This window comes from Carassius carassius, chromosome 47, assembly GCF_963082965.1.
Source record: "Carassius carassius chromosome 47, fCarCar2.1, whole genome shotgun sequence".
Lineage (NCBI taxonomy): Eukaryota > Metazoa > Chordata > Actinopteri > Cypriniformes > Cyprinidae > Carassius > Carassius carassius.
In genome coordinates this window covers 11,893,074-11,907,088 of record NC_081801.1, presented here as the reverse complement: position 1 = coordinate 11,907,088, position 14,015 = coordinate 11,893,074, and the positions used below count along the sequence as shown (strand labels likewise).

Below are 14,015 nucleotides of genomic sequence, written 5' to 3'. Positions count from 1 at the left end.
TCCTCAACCATTTTATTATACATTTGTTATGCTAGCACTTTGATTATTAAACATGCAGATTCTGTTTAATTATGATTACATAATAATATACAATTCTGGATATGCATTCTTTATAATAATAAAAATATTAATTTAACAAACATATGTATATAATTCAAACACACATTTATAAAATTGTTTATTTACAATTACAATTAACAAACAGAATATTGTAATTCATCTTACTCAATTTTAATTCAAAATGAATTTTCAAAAAGATCTTTGGACCACTCGTTTATAGATAAATTGCAACTTGCATCCTGCATGTCAGACTTGCCTGAGAAACTCCCAGCAGACTCAACAATCGGCAAATGATCCACCTTTTTTCTTTTATCACTTAACCTCTGATCCATTATCTTTCTTTTAAACTTGCACTTAATTTTTCCAGAGCACAGTGAGCCTACACAGTTTTGACTTCGCCTGGTTTTCTGTCCACATGAGTTATCATAATGAGAAACTGGGGTGGATTGCAAACATGGTGAAAAAAGCAGAGAGCCTGAACCTCCAGGCTCTGATGTGTTGACATTCCTAGCTTCATTGACTTCGGAAACATCCGTCACAACCGAAAGGTTCATGTCCATACTGCTCTGACCAGAAGCAAACAAGTCTACAGAACAATTGTACTTCTCCTCATGGTTATCAAACACAATACGTTCCTGCTTGACTTTGCAATTTACAAAATGGACCTCACTTTGAGCACAGTGCATGAAATATTTCCCCATTTCATTGTTTACTGAACAAAAAGCTACAGAGGGTCTGCTCCTAGTTAATTTTTTTCTTTTTAAAGGGATTTCGTTTTTGTTCGAAAAAGACAACCTGTCGTTTCTAGAGCGATTGAATGCACACATAATGTCAGGACTGAAAGGAATCATCTTTTTTGAAGAATTGTTAATGCACAAAACAGTCTTACTTATCTCAGCATTGTTCAACTTAGTTGCAAGATTTTCCGGACAGTCATTTTCATTGTTCCCTTTCCAGCTTATGTTGTTCACACTGCACATTGGTGAGGGCCATTTTTCACTAGAAAGATGCATTTGAAGAGTTTTTGAGATGCTTGTGACCACTGAATTTTCAGTCAGAGAGCATCTGTTTTGCACTTGCATCATTAGATCACTTTTACCTAAAATGCACCCCTTTGTGTCAATTATCTCCGATATCTGAGGCTCAACGCTGACAAAATCTTGTAAACTTTCAGATAAAGGTGCGTCCTCGAAATCAAAACATATATTTTGACCAGAATGACTGTAAAGTGACTTCTCACATAAAGCTGTATCACATTCTTCTCTGGTTTTAGCTCTTACAAGGTATTCGGATGTAATTATGTCAGTATTATTTCCACAGAACAACGTGACCAGTGGATTTATACTGTCACATGCAGTAGAGCTGTTAAAATGTGCTGATGATTCAAACATGTCACAACTTGAGGAAAAATATTTTCTGTGACTGTTCTGTGTTTCATTCTTCAGTTCATCCTGTATACAGTTAACATGCTTTAACTGACTGGTGTTGCTTTGGCTAGTGCTTTTACATGTTCTTGTCTCTTCAGTCTTTGGTGAAAGAATATTATGATTACAGTCTCTGGACTGCTTTAACAAGTCATTACTTAATTCTTCTGGGGGGAAGCATAACCCAGGTGACTGCCATGCACTTGAGAGTGTGAATCCTTCACTGCTGTGTTGAGAATCCAACTTTGCACATGAAGGAGGAGTATAATCAAAACTGCTGAGCTCATTTCTTTGTGTACTTTGTGAGTCTTTCTGTTGTGATGGACAGATACTGTTGGCAAAATGAGAATTTGCCCACAGGAGGTTTTTAAAATAACCAATTACAGTACATCCCATCAAAGACTCGCATGGAGAAATGATCTGACAGGCCACTAACTGTCCAGACAGCGAAGACGTTTTGGCAACATTATGAGGAACCTGTTAGGAAAGAACAAGAAATTAGCAAAATTAATAAAAGGGTGTAACCTTAATGCCCAACCCCAAATTGAATGAAAAAATGCTGCATACCTTCAATCCAAAAATGACACATTTTCCTATAAAGCAGTCTTCCACAGCTTTAACAAGAAGTTGTTGAACAGTATGCGTGCCTTCAGTTTTCTCCAAATCGATACATCTGGAAACATCACACTTTACATCAGCAATGAATCAACAGAAATGTTTGTTCGAGATGTTTAAAATATGTAAATGCTTTAAAACACACCTTTGAAGGCCACCGGCAGTAATGCCAAAGAAGGGATTTAAACATCCCCCGAATACTGTCACACCAAATATATCTTGGTTTCTGGACACGTTAAACGACAGTCTGTATCTGTAGTCCACATTTTGTAAGTCACAAGTGAATCCACATCTTCCACATACAGCCCTAAAGATAATGATTTAGAAGTTAGTTATTCATGATGTTCAGACGCTTTTTAATTTAACACACACAAATGTAGTTATGTTATAGCATTATAAATTCCCTAAATACATTTAAAGTACATTCAACAGAATTTGTAATAGATCAAATAATAATAAAAAATAATAAAATTGACTTTATTTTACCACGTACCTTTTTCTTTCCTGAATTAATCTGGATAGACAGCCTTTGCAGCATGGATATAAAAAACAAGAGTCTTGCAGAGAAAGTACTGTGCAACTCACCAGAGCCCGTGTGTTGCTCATGAGTGCTTGAAAGAGTGAACAAGCTTTACAAACAACCGTACTACCATCATTCTCTACAAGGAAATACTAACAAAACAGAGGACTCAGATTTTAAATAACTTAAAAAAAGTAATTAAAGTGGATATTATTAAATCCATACAGCAATAAAGAAAAATGTCTAATGAAAAAGATCGGAAGCTAAAGAGTGAGCTACAAAGCTTGCATTTCCAATACAAGAACGATTTTCTTTCTCGCTGGTTTTCTCCCTTCATTCTCAGGGATCACAGCTCCATCTACCGTACAATATTATAAAAGATATGTTCTATGTTTAAAGATAAATTACGATCAATAAATATTATAAAACCTTATAATTGTATTATAATTTCAGGTATAAATGATTTTAAGAAATGTATTCAAGGTCCTTTGTGATCACGTTGTATGTCTCCGCGCGCTTGCTTCATGCTGCAGATGTCAGTGTTGCGGTTGAGAGTGAAGGCACAGGTGCGGATTTCAATTCATCCAAATAAATTGAATCTTTCGAATCCACAAAAATATACTCGATACCTCAGATGCTATTTCATTGGACGAAAAATATGAATCACTGGAGTTATGAGAACGGATCGTTCACTTAAAAGATTTGTTCAAAAACCTGATTCACTTCACCATTAAAAAGAACGTAATATAAGTATTATCACCACTGTTTAAGTAAAAATACATGTCAACTGGCTGTTTTATATGATTTAGATTTTTTTCTATCTAACAGGATGTACTGTAATATTGTGTAATGTTTTTACACTCAGTTGGGGAACCTCGACACTGTGCCCCTGGGAATATTCTTGATTTAATTTATTGATTGATTTTTTTTTTTTTTTTACGTTATTTTGTTTTTTTATAATTGTATTTAAATATGATTTTGCACACACACACACACACACACACACACACACAAATTGTAATGTCGACAGGACCATTGAAATAACTCGCGAGTTATTACTATTCAAGTAAATAGGTCTGAATATGCCAGTTCAACTGGCTGGAATGACATTAAATGTCAGTAATTTATTTTCAGTAAAATTTCACTAATTATCTCAATAATTAGATTGTTTATGTGGAGTAATATATTTTTTTATTTATTCACTAAAAAAAGCATTGTATGTTTTTACTAAACAACAATTATATTAAAGTCATACGATTTCTATATGAGATGACTTCTTGAACGACAAGAAAGATAGATTGGTACAGCATCGCATTGTAAAGAAAGGGGTATGATATGTTGGAAATCTGAAACTGTAGATCTTCTATTGATTGTGTACGTTTCCATGGTTTTGATTACAAACTTGGTTGATATGCAGCTTTTAATGTTTTGCTGTTTAATGGTAACACCTTACAGAACTCTATGTACACAAATAAGTAAGCGAGACTTTAAATGAGTTCCCACTAAAAACAATAGAGTTGAAATCCCAGAGCTTTTTAATGTTGTTGAGGCTATAATTAATATATTTTTCTCAGGGTGAGCTTATTTTAACATCTTATTTTTGCTTTTGTAGTTTATGTCAGATGTTACATGTAAACATTGTTGTCACTAACTGGTAGTTTTACCTTTGTTCTTGCAGATGAGAAATAACACAGACAATCAAATTGCCTGCATCAAGCATCCTCTTCTGCAATAGATATATCTGGGAGCAGAAAATCTAATGATCCATAAGTATGTTTTTTTATTTAGTTCATGTAATATTATGCCACTGATAAGCTGTGTTACACTAAGTAAAAAAATAAAATTTTCTGTTTTAAGCAAAACCAGAATAACCAAAGGAGCCAGGAGACTCCACTCTGGATATGGATGTGGAAATTTTACAAGCTATTGATGAACTGGGTCCAAAAGACAAAAAAAAAAAAAAAGTAAAGAAGAAAAAAAACATTCAACAAACTGAATCGTACGGTGCCCCTAAGGTGACTTGTTCGGTTTACTTAGTTTTGTCGTGGCCACGAGATATTAATTTGTGGGAACGTCATATTAACTCGTGGGAACGTCATATGAAGTCGTGGCCACGAGATCATTTTGTCGAGGTAACAACATCCTTATGTCGTGGCCCCGAGATGCTATGTTGAGGGACCAACATCCATTTCTCTTGTTTAATGTGTAAACAAACCTGCGTGACCATAGAAACCAGTTTATCAGAGATGGATTCATTCATATTTTATTTTGAATTAAGTAATTATTGTATTAACCTTATGATTTGGCTACCGGGCTGTATTACATGCGATCGTCATCATTCAAATGAAGTTTATCATAAATAAATGACATAAAGTGAATAATAAAATATAAAAACTTTTTTTTATCCATCCTACAGTCTTGTAAGTCCATTAACTGATAGTAATTCCCACGTAATATGTGTGCATTATTATTATTATTAGCCTATTATTATTGGTTATATATTTTTTATTTCGTTTATATTCATTTTTTTGCTTCAATTTCGATCTCTTTACTTAACATTCTGAATACTTTTGTAAATAATAGCATACTGTAAATGCTAGACATTAACATAAAAGGTCATAAATGCATAAAATGTAAAGGCATAAATTTTATACGTATAATTAATATAATAATTTCTTAATTCAAAATAAAATATGAATGAATCCATCTCTGATAATCCCGGGTTGCTATGGTCAAGCAGGTTTGTTTACGCATTAAACTCTGGCCACGAGAAAAACACGTTGTTCCCTCAACATAAGAAGTCGTGGCCACGAGAAATGGATGTTGTTCCCTCAACATAGCATCTCCAGGCCACGACATAAGGATGTTGTTACCTTGACAAAATGATCTCGTGGCCTTGACATAATATGATGTTCCCACAAACTAATATCTCGTGGCCACGACATATTATCACGTTCCCACGAGTTATTATGTCGTGGCCACGACAAAACTAAGTAAACCGAACAAGTCACTTTACGGGCACCGTACTAAATACTGTATATAACTTAGAATTACTTCTGTTTACATGGTACCTTTCTAAATATATGTAGTTATCTCATTTTTTCCCAGGCTAAATTTTATTTATTTTTTTTAGCTCCAACCAGTGCAGGAAAAACATTGGCTTCAGAGTTGTTAATCCTGAAGAGAGTTTTGGAAACAAGACAAAGGCCATGTTTATTCTTCCTTTCATGTCTGTGGCATGAGACATTTTTAATTTTATTTTTTATCTGCAGGTTGGCTCCAATTTTCTGAGTGAATATATAACTGTCAGTTATCTCAGTCGATCATTTATTTTTATTTTTATTTTATTTTTAACTGTGAGTACATAGTGCAGTATACATATTTAATCGTTGATTTCTGAATTTTGTATTTCTGTCCATCTTGGAATTTTGTTGACAAGATTTTGCTAATGAAATACATGCTATTTTCTCCCAGAATCGATTTCAGGAGGCAGAGGTCAGAGTGAAGGGGTATATGGGTAACACTTCAGCAGCTGGTTGGATTTCAGCTCTAGATGTCGCTCTTTGCACAATAGAGGAAAGCTAATGGACACATCAACAGGCTCACTGAAGAAGACAAATTGGATCTGCTTAGTAAAATAATGACATTTCCATACCACTTAAGTCTTCTACTCTTACAGGTACTCTTGTAAAACTACATTTTCACACAATTTGCAGAAATTGTTATGATCGATGAGCATGGTTGGGGACACGGGTCGTGGATGTCTGTTAGAACTAGAATTGTTACAAAAAAATGTATTTAAAAGCGGGAGGGTGAGGGCGTCACTACCAGCATGCTCAGGGCCATTCTGGATTTGTGAATGTCTTTCTCCTTATAGTATGTTGTATGATAGCTGTCAACCCTCCCGTTTTTACCGGGTTTTTCACGTATTCTAGCTCTTTTCCCGCTGTCTTCCCGTTTTAGTATTTTCCCGTAAAATATCCCGTATTGTGTTAACTCAGAACACGCAACTATCTGTGTCTGTGAAGTGGCTTGCACTTGGGTTTCTAGACCGAATTAATCACCAACCAAAACCGAGGACATTATGCCGATATTTGAGTAAATGGGAGTCCACCTTCCACTACCTGACAAGCAGCCATGTAGGTCCAAATGATGCCTACTGCAAAAATTGTCGTTGTCAGGAAAAACGACGTTTCGCAGCACACAATTATTATTAATATTAAATTATTATTAATATTACCTTGTTCATAAATAAATCACTTTTAACATATCAATTGGTCTGTCATTCTTTAATATATATTGTGTAGTTATAAACTCTTTAGACTGTTAATGATTAGTGCTTTTTTTAAGTTTGTGGATAAGAATCGTGTAAAAAAATCCCTCATTTTGGGGATGGATTCCGGGAAATCTCCCTTATTTTCAATGTTCAATGTTGACAGCTATGGTTGAGCATGTACAGGATTTAATTTCATTATTTGGACTGAAGATCATCGTTGGATGAGCTGTCAGCGCACCACAGTATGAGGATGCTTCTTGCGTTCTTCTGGCAGCCAGTATTACAGCCGAACAGCCACGGAAGAAGCTGAATCAGAAGCTCTTAGCAAAGGGGCTTTTGACGCCTGCATAGAGTGGCTGATGGACAATGAATTTATACACATACAGAAGAAGGGAGATGGTAAACAAATTGGCAGTATTTTTGTGTGGTTTCCAGTAATTGTTGACATTTTGATCATATGATAGTTGTCTGTCTCACAGTGGAGAGGTACTTTCCCACACATCAAAACCCAGTCCGTGAAGCAAAAATACCTATTATCTAAAAAGACCCTAAACTAGTATCAAAAGTCACTAAATGATGGGAAAAAAGTTCACAAAAGTAATATGTAAACAACTTTATGGTAGACACTTACATTATCACTTGAAACTGATCAATAAAATTTTAAATTGAACTTTTTTTAATAGATTTGTTGCAGGGTTCTGCTGCTGACATTGACAAATTAGCAACCATCAACATCCTGCATAGATTATAGGCAGCGTTTCCTTGAGTTCCCACATCACCTACTTCCAATCAGATCAGGTATGACTGACTTCATATTATAGCATTTTCACTTTAAAATGGGAGATGTGAATTGTAAATATAGTGCGTTCTTCAGGTGATAGGCACAGAAGTCAGACCATCACGAGGAGACTTTTTTTATATACTTCAGCTGCATGATGAACTCATCTATGAAGTTGCAGATGAAGATGTCATGCAGGTAATTAGTAAGACTTGTCTTTCTAAATATTACATTAACCTTGGACTATGAAAAAATGGTGACAAGTCTAATTTTAATATTTTTTAAAGGTGGAACAGATTGTGACGCAAGAAATTGAGAGTTTTGAAATTGTGTGTAAAGCTTCAATTTGTGTCCATATAGAACAAATATTTTATTTACTCTTCTACTTTTTACATGTAAATTGCTTGAACTGTTAAAACATTCAACGTGTAGATGTATTATATATAGTAAATGTTTTTAATCTGAAAAGAATCAACATATGCTGTGTAAGTGTGAAGAACTTGTGTGCAAATCTTGAAATGAAAATATTTCTATACATTTTTGTAGACAGAATGTCAATGCATTAAAAAGATAAGCATCAGACATTTGTTCAGTTTCACCTTTTAATTTATTTCAGAAACACGTTTAATTTTTATTCAGGTTGTGAATTTTAATTAAAAAAAATTTTTTGTAAATCCAATCCATTATTTTGTTACTTGTCAAAGGATAACCATTCTTTTTATGATAGGAAAGTACGGACAGTGCCTTTGACCAGTCCTCTACATATGGGGCACTTGCGTAAAGAAGGTGCACACTCTTTGCATACCACTAGGTGACCACAGGGGATAAAGACAATATTGACCTCCTTGTCCATGCACACTTTGCATGTGCGCTCTTCTTGAAGTCTTCTCAACTGTTCTTCCATAGGCAAGTCTGTGAAAATGATGGACAGTCAATAACTTTAAACAAACTCTTTGTTTCAGAGTGGGATCTAACGGATTCCCTTAGTGTGATGACTAGAGATAAAAAGGGGCAAAATCAAAAGAAAACCTTTTCTCATGTTTGAATATACCTGAAAGATCTTGACTCGGTGATGCAGCTTCATTTGTCTGGGCTGAAAATGCAGTAAGACCAAAAAATAAAAATTGGTTGTCAATATTATGTAGTGATTAGGTTGTTGCTGATTAGTCCCTGCTCTTTTTAGGATTTTTACAAAAGCCATCACCTTTTTATTTTTATTAAGTGATTCAAGTGTTTCTATCTATTGGCCGTGACGTTTTACACGGACACCAACTAACAACATGTAACACTGAAAATTTACAGACACTTTATCTCATATCTGATTCATAGATGACATACCCATCAGTTCTCTCAGCAGGTACACGTCATTCTTCTTGATCCAGTTGCGGAAAACCTCTGCTGCAGCGTTTCCTTTCGACAGTACTAAATCAATGAGCTGCCCTGTCTGCTGCTTGACTGAAGTGCAGTTACGAATAGTGTCATACTCTTTCTGTGAGATGACGTTCTCCTCTAGAAGATGATCCATTAAACTCTGGACGCTTTTTAGACGCTGTGTCAAGGCAGCATGATGTTTCTTAAGGAAAGTAAAACCATCTGTAAAAAAAAAAAAAAACACTGTTATATTCAGACAAGTCCAAATCTTGAAACATTGTACAGCTGGTAGAAAATACATTTTGTAGAAATACCTGAGGCCATCTCCTCAGCAAGAAGCTCTCGCTCCTCCTCTCTCTTCTCATCTTCTGCACTTAGTAAATCAGACACCAATTCTTGAACGGTTTTGTAATTCTCTCCACTTGTAAGAATTTTGCTCTGGACTGTTTGCTTCACCAGGCTACGCTCAAATCCCATCTCTAACGCTGACTTCACCACGGGATTGTTCATCATCACTGCATCTTCTGAACGGTCTTCTCCAGGACCCAGGTGTACTACTACACATGGGTTTAAATTAAAAAATCTAATTTAATCTACTTCAGCCAGAATAAACTTGACTGAAATTAATGAACACAAAACTTGACATGAAATACTGACTAAATTTAAAGTACATAATCAACGCTAAAAGATATGGAAATTAGTATCACATGTAGGGCAGCACAATTGAAAACTTACCAGGTGGATCAACAAATTCTCTTGAATTGCTGTCTCCATTATTTAAAAGCTGTAAAACATGTAAACTAGGTTAAGATATCCATCAGCATGCATCATATTGTTTGAATAACAAATGACACCAGTATTTTTAACATACCTGTTCAAATAGTCTTGGGAATCTTGCTTGAATCTGATGAACAAATTCTTGGCCCTTTTCTTGCAACAGGTATTCACATCTAGAAAAACATGCATGCATAAGTAATATTCACATAACGTCATCATGGGATAGAAAATTATGCCACTTTTTTTTTTTTTTTTTACCTTGGAAACCACTTAGCATGTTCAACCCATGGATCATCACCAGATTCCCAACATCTGAGTCCACCATCACAACAAAAGCACTTCACATCATCGTTACGACCTACCGACAGACAGAAAGAAATAACTGTAAGTATGGAGATCAAAGCAGAAAAGTTAAACCTTGAATGACTTGTAATATCATCAAGACTCTTACCAACATAGTAAAAACCAGCTTTAGCCAATTGGTCTGGTCGCACAGGTATTCTTGAGGGCCAATTGACAAACGTAAGCAGCCTTTCTTCACACTGTTGCATTGCCGAGTTGGATACATTGGAAAGGCCGCAACCAGATAACGGTACATTATCTGCACGGTCGCCTCGAACAAAACGGCAGTTGGGGTAATGCCTCAGGTGCTCAGATACCGCACGGTCTCCTGGTTCCCAGTTGTTAAGCTGGCCGCCACAACTGAAGCAAGCCACCCTGTCGGCCTGGCCAAGGTAATAGAAACCAGATTTGGCGAGCTCAGCTGGAGATACTGTAGCAAGACTCCAGTTCTGAAATGTGTCAAGGCGCTCCTGTTCCCGACGCATAGTGGGATTATGACAAGCCGGTGGTCGCTGGTGAGACATATCCTCCACTACACGTGAAGAAATGGGACTGGAAGGTGCCAGGTTGCTGAAACCCATGTTTAGGTAACCCACCTGCTCCTCTGTTTGGCCAGAAACAGATGCCGCAGTGGTCAATGCTCCAGCGGATCCGGGGGTGGACAGCTGCAGGATGGCTACGTTCCGAAGTGGGGAAAAGGCTGAGTGGGAGGATGACAGGAGGTTTGCGGTGGCAGGTAAACTCTGGATGAAGCTGCAGTTGGGAGACAGCTGTTTGTGGCGCTCAGCAGGGCAGTCGCCAGACTTCCAGTTGTCAGCCGTCATATTGCAGCGGAAACACTGGACACAGTCGCCCACTCCAGTGTAATAAAAGCCCGCTCGAGCGAGACTTCGCTCCGTCACTGGAGCAGTGGTGGGGAATTTAGCATACGTGGATATACGAAAGAGTTCAGATGAATTATCATACTGTAAATCTGCAGGGCCACTACTGCGACACAAACTCCTCAGGAATGCACTATTTTGTATAATTTCCATTTAACAAAACTAGGGGAAAGGGATGTCCAGCAGAGAGAAAGACTTGAATACCCTGTGTGTGTGCAGAAGATGAACGGTGTGAGCCAGACAAATAGGATAACACAAACATCTGACCCCTTAAAAAAAAAAAAAAAAAGTCCTCCTTATCAATCATGTACTTACAACATGACTCGATTACACAAGAGGGGCTTCACAGAAGGTTTTTTGTTTTTTTGTTTTTCACAGAACTAGTGACACGTGGAGTGAACTAAAACTGCGTGAACATAATGTGATTCATAAAACAAGCCACAAACAAACAGCTTGTTTGGATGTATAAGATGAGCTCATCCTGGATCACTAAGAAATACACCACAGTTACACTGACCTAAACACATTTTTAAATGACAAATGGTGGTTTCTTTGGAAATAATTGTAAAATCCAACATAAAAATGTGACCACAGAGTGTTTCCATTCAAGTCTTTCTCTCTGCTGGACATCCCATGACGGGTGTCTAGTCCTCCATGACAGAACTCAAGATCTTATTAAAAAAATTAAATGATGTCTTGAGCAGATAAACGGTCGATGTAGGAGGTATGTGATTCCTTCCCCTATGTTGCAGGAACCTGAAAATAACACAAAACCACATGTTTAATGTAAAGGCATATATTAAATGTCATGTTTTTCTCAATATAAAAGGCATGATGGGTAAAGTAAAACTTGTATATCACTCAAAAGGAGAAAAAGAAAATCTTGAATGAAAATGTAATAATAAATAAGTTAAAGTCAGAATGAATTGGAAGTTGCAATCATTCATTCTTTCCTATTCTGATATATATATTTAAGCGAAACGCCTTCTTAAAAAAAAAACAAAAAAAACAAACAAAAGGATTAATATAGGACTGGACTTGCTTTTGTTCATTGTGAATTGAATGGAAGAAATTTTGCTGGAAGAGATGAATTATTGTCCTGCCCTCAGTGCACACATCATCAGAGAAGAGATGTTGCGAGATGAAGGAATATGAATAAAATAATCATGTGCATGGATAAATCAGCTATAACAAAATTTAAAAATTTTCCACAATAACTTTCAGGGTGATTTAAACATTAACATTTAATATTAAACTGAATAATTATAACGAAAAATAATTATAAATGTACACAAATATGACATTGTACATGAATAATAATCTTATTCGTAGTTTGGAAATGGAAGCTTAACGTAAATGTAAAAATGTATGTCATTCGCGGTAGGGAAAAACGAGAAGACTAACGAGAAGACTAACAAAAGTGCAATAAACGGTCAAATAGTTAAGAGCTACAACCCAGTGTCTTTATAACTAAAACAATTCATCAAAATAATATGGCGAGAAACACTAGTGTGCAATATCAAGCAGCAAAACTAGCTGTTTTTATACAGCAAAAGATAGCTGTAAACGGATGAAACCGGAATTCTGACAGATTAAATTCACAAAAGTCCGCGCCCACTCTAACTGGATATATAAGGTCAAAAATTTCCTGCTCGTCAGTTCCTCATTCATATTACAAACATGGGAGGTTCCGCTACATAGTTTCCTTCCCTGAACTCAAATAACTTTTGAAACACTGAGCTATATCAAGAAGGTTTTTGCTTAACACTACAGGAAAAACGTGTCGTACTGGCTACAAATAATTTCCACAGGATGATGATTCAGACGACCGGAATGAGTTTCCTTCTGATCTGATTTTCATGGTCTTTGACTAATTCGAATGAAAACTAACAGATTGTTGATATGAGACCCGAGTCATTCCACCTACACAATCCGGATTCAATCCTAAGTGGGAAAGCGAAATCCAATTATTATTATTATTATTATCACTTTCGAGGCGCTGCAATTTAATGGTGTAATACCAAACAAACTTTTACTCTTTTTTTTTAAATGCCCAAAACAAGAACTACAACACTACAAAGGTAATCAAATGTTGACTTTGACTAACGAAGATTTACAAAAACGGCAACTCACCGTTGGACAAAAACGGATTTTGTTCAACAGCACGAAACGTCCTTTCCTCGGTTCCGTACCGCTGGCGCTTAGCGGAAATGACGTCACAAGTACCGCTACGAAGTTAACGTTTAAAATATTTATATACGTCATGATATTATATAAATATACACAACCACGCCATATTTCCCCCCTAGTTTTCTCTGTATGTGTTATGCTAGGGAATATTGCATGTGTGACTGTGTGACATGTGATCATCACAAGATGCATCAAAGTATTGGCGCTTTTGAAGCAGCAAGAAGGGCTTGTTCAACATGCATCGGCACTGTGCAGAACGATCGTTCCCTTTCATAGGTCACTTCGATGCTGCGGTGACGTCACCGTATGGGAACACCTTTCGTTGTGACGAATGTCTGAAGCCCTATGCCATCCCGCCAACCCTATAGGCCAAATAGCGCTTGACACCACCCTACACATGCGTACGCATTGTACACCTTAGTGATGCACGCTATTTTGCTCAGATTTCATTTCCTTCAGGAAAGCGAATCATCTGTACCCTATGACAGGGGTTTTCAACCTGTGGGGCCCGCCCCCCTGGGGGCGCCAACACCTGTTAAGGGGGGCGCGAGAAACTGTGAATTCAGAGGCTTAAGTGAAACGTGAATTTAAGATAGCAAATCTTTAGTCATCCACTAGAGGGGGCAATCTGATTAGTCCCGCAGCTAATCATGCGGGGCGACCTCAGTCTCTGTGACGTTGCCATGGTGATATATTAGTTGGCTACAGACAGTGTTGGGGAGTAACTAGTTACATGTAACGGCGTTACGTAATTTAATTACAAAATTATTGTAACTGTAAT

The 14,015-nt window shown here is 36.6% G+C and overlaps 2 protein-coding genes across 3 annotated transcripts; both read right to left on the bottom strand.

The window, feature by feature from the left end:
* Positions 1 to 75: 75 nt before the first annotated feature.
* Positions 76 to 2,954, bottom strand: LOC132130410 (DNA damage-induced apoptosis suppressor protein-like). Its single transcript, XM_059542114.1, has 4 exons — positions 2,593 to 2,954; positions 2,245 to 2,406; positions 2,052 to 2,157; positions 76 to 1,961 (listed from the first exon to the last, which is right to left on the bottom strand). Exons 1-4 carry the CDS (start codon positions 2,703 to 2,705, stop codon positions 237 to 239), a joined length of 2,106 nt encoding a protein of 701 aa, XP_059398097.1. The 5' UTR covers positions 2,706 to 2,954; the 3' UTR covers positions 76 to 236.
* A 5,303-nt stretch (positions 2,955 to 8,257) lies between these two features.
* On the bottom strand, positions 8,258 to 11,401 carry LOC132130108 (putative inhibitor of apoptosis). 2 transcript variants are annotated; one of them, XM_059541760.1, is made up of 8 exons: positions 10,273 to 11,401; positions 10,080 to 10,179; positions 9,916 to 9,994; positions 9,780 to 9,828; positions 9,359 to 9,601; positions 9,012 to 9,266; positions 8,725 to 8,766; positions 8,258 to 8,585 (listed from the first exon to the last, which is right to left on the bottom strand). In XM_059541760.1, the coding sequence occupies exons 1-8, from the start codon at positions 11,195 to 11,197 to the stop codon at positions 8,392 to 8,394; spliced, it is 1,887 nt and encodes a 628-aa protein (XP_059397743.1). In that variant the 5' UTR covers positions 11,198 to 11,401; the 3' UTR covers positions 8,258 to 8,391. The 2 variants fall into 2 exon arrangements, with proteins under 2 accessions (XP_059397743.1, XP_059397744.1); XM_059541761.1 differs by lacking the exon at positions 9,359 to 9,601.
* Positions 11,402 to 14,015: the final 2,614 nt, after the last annotated feature.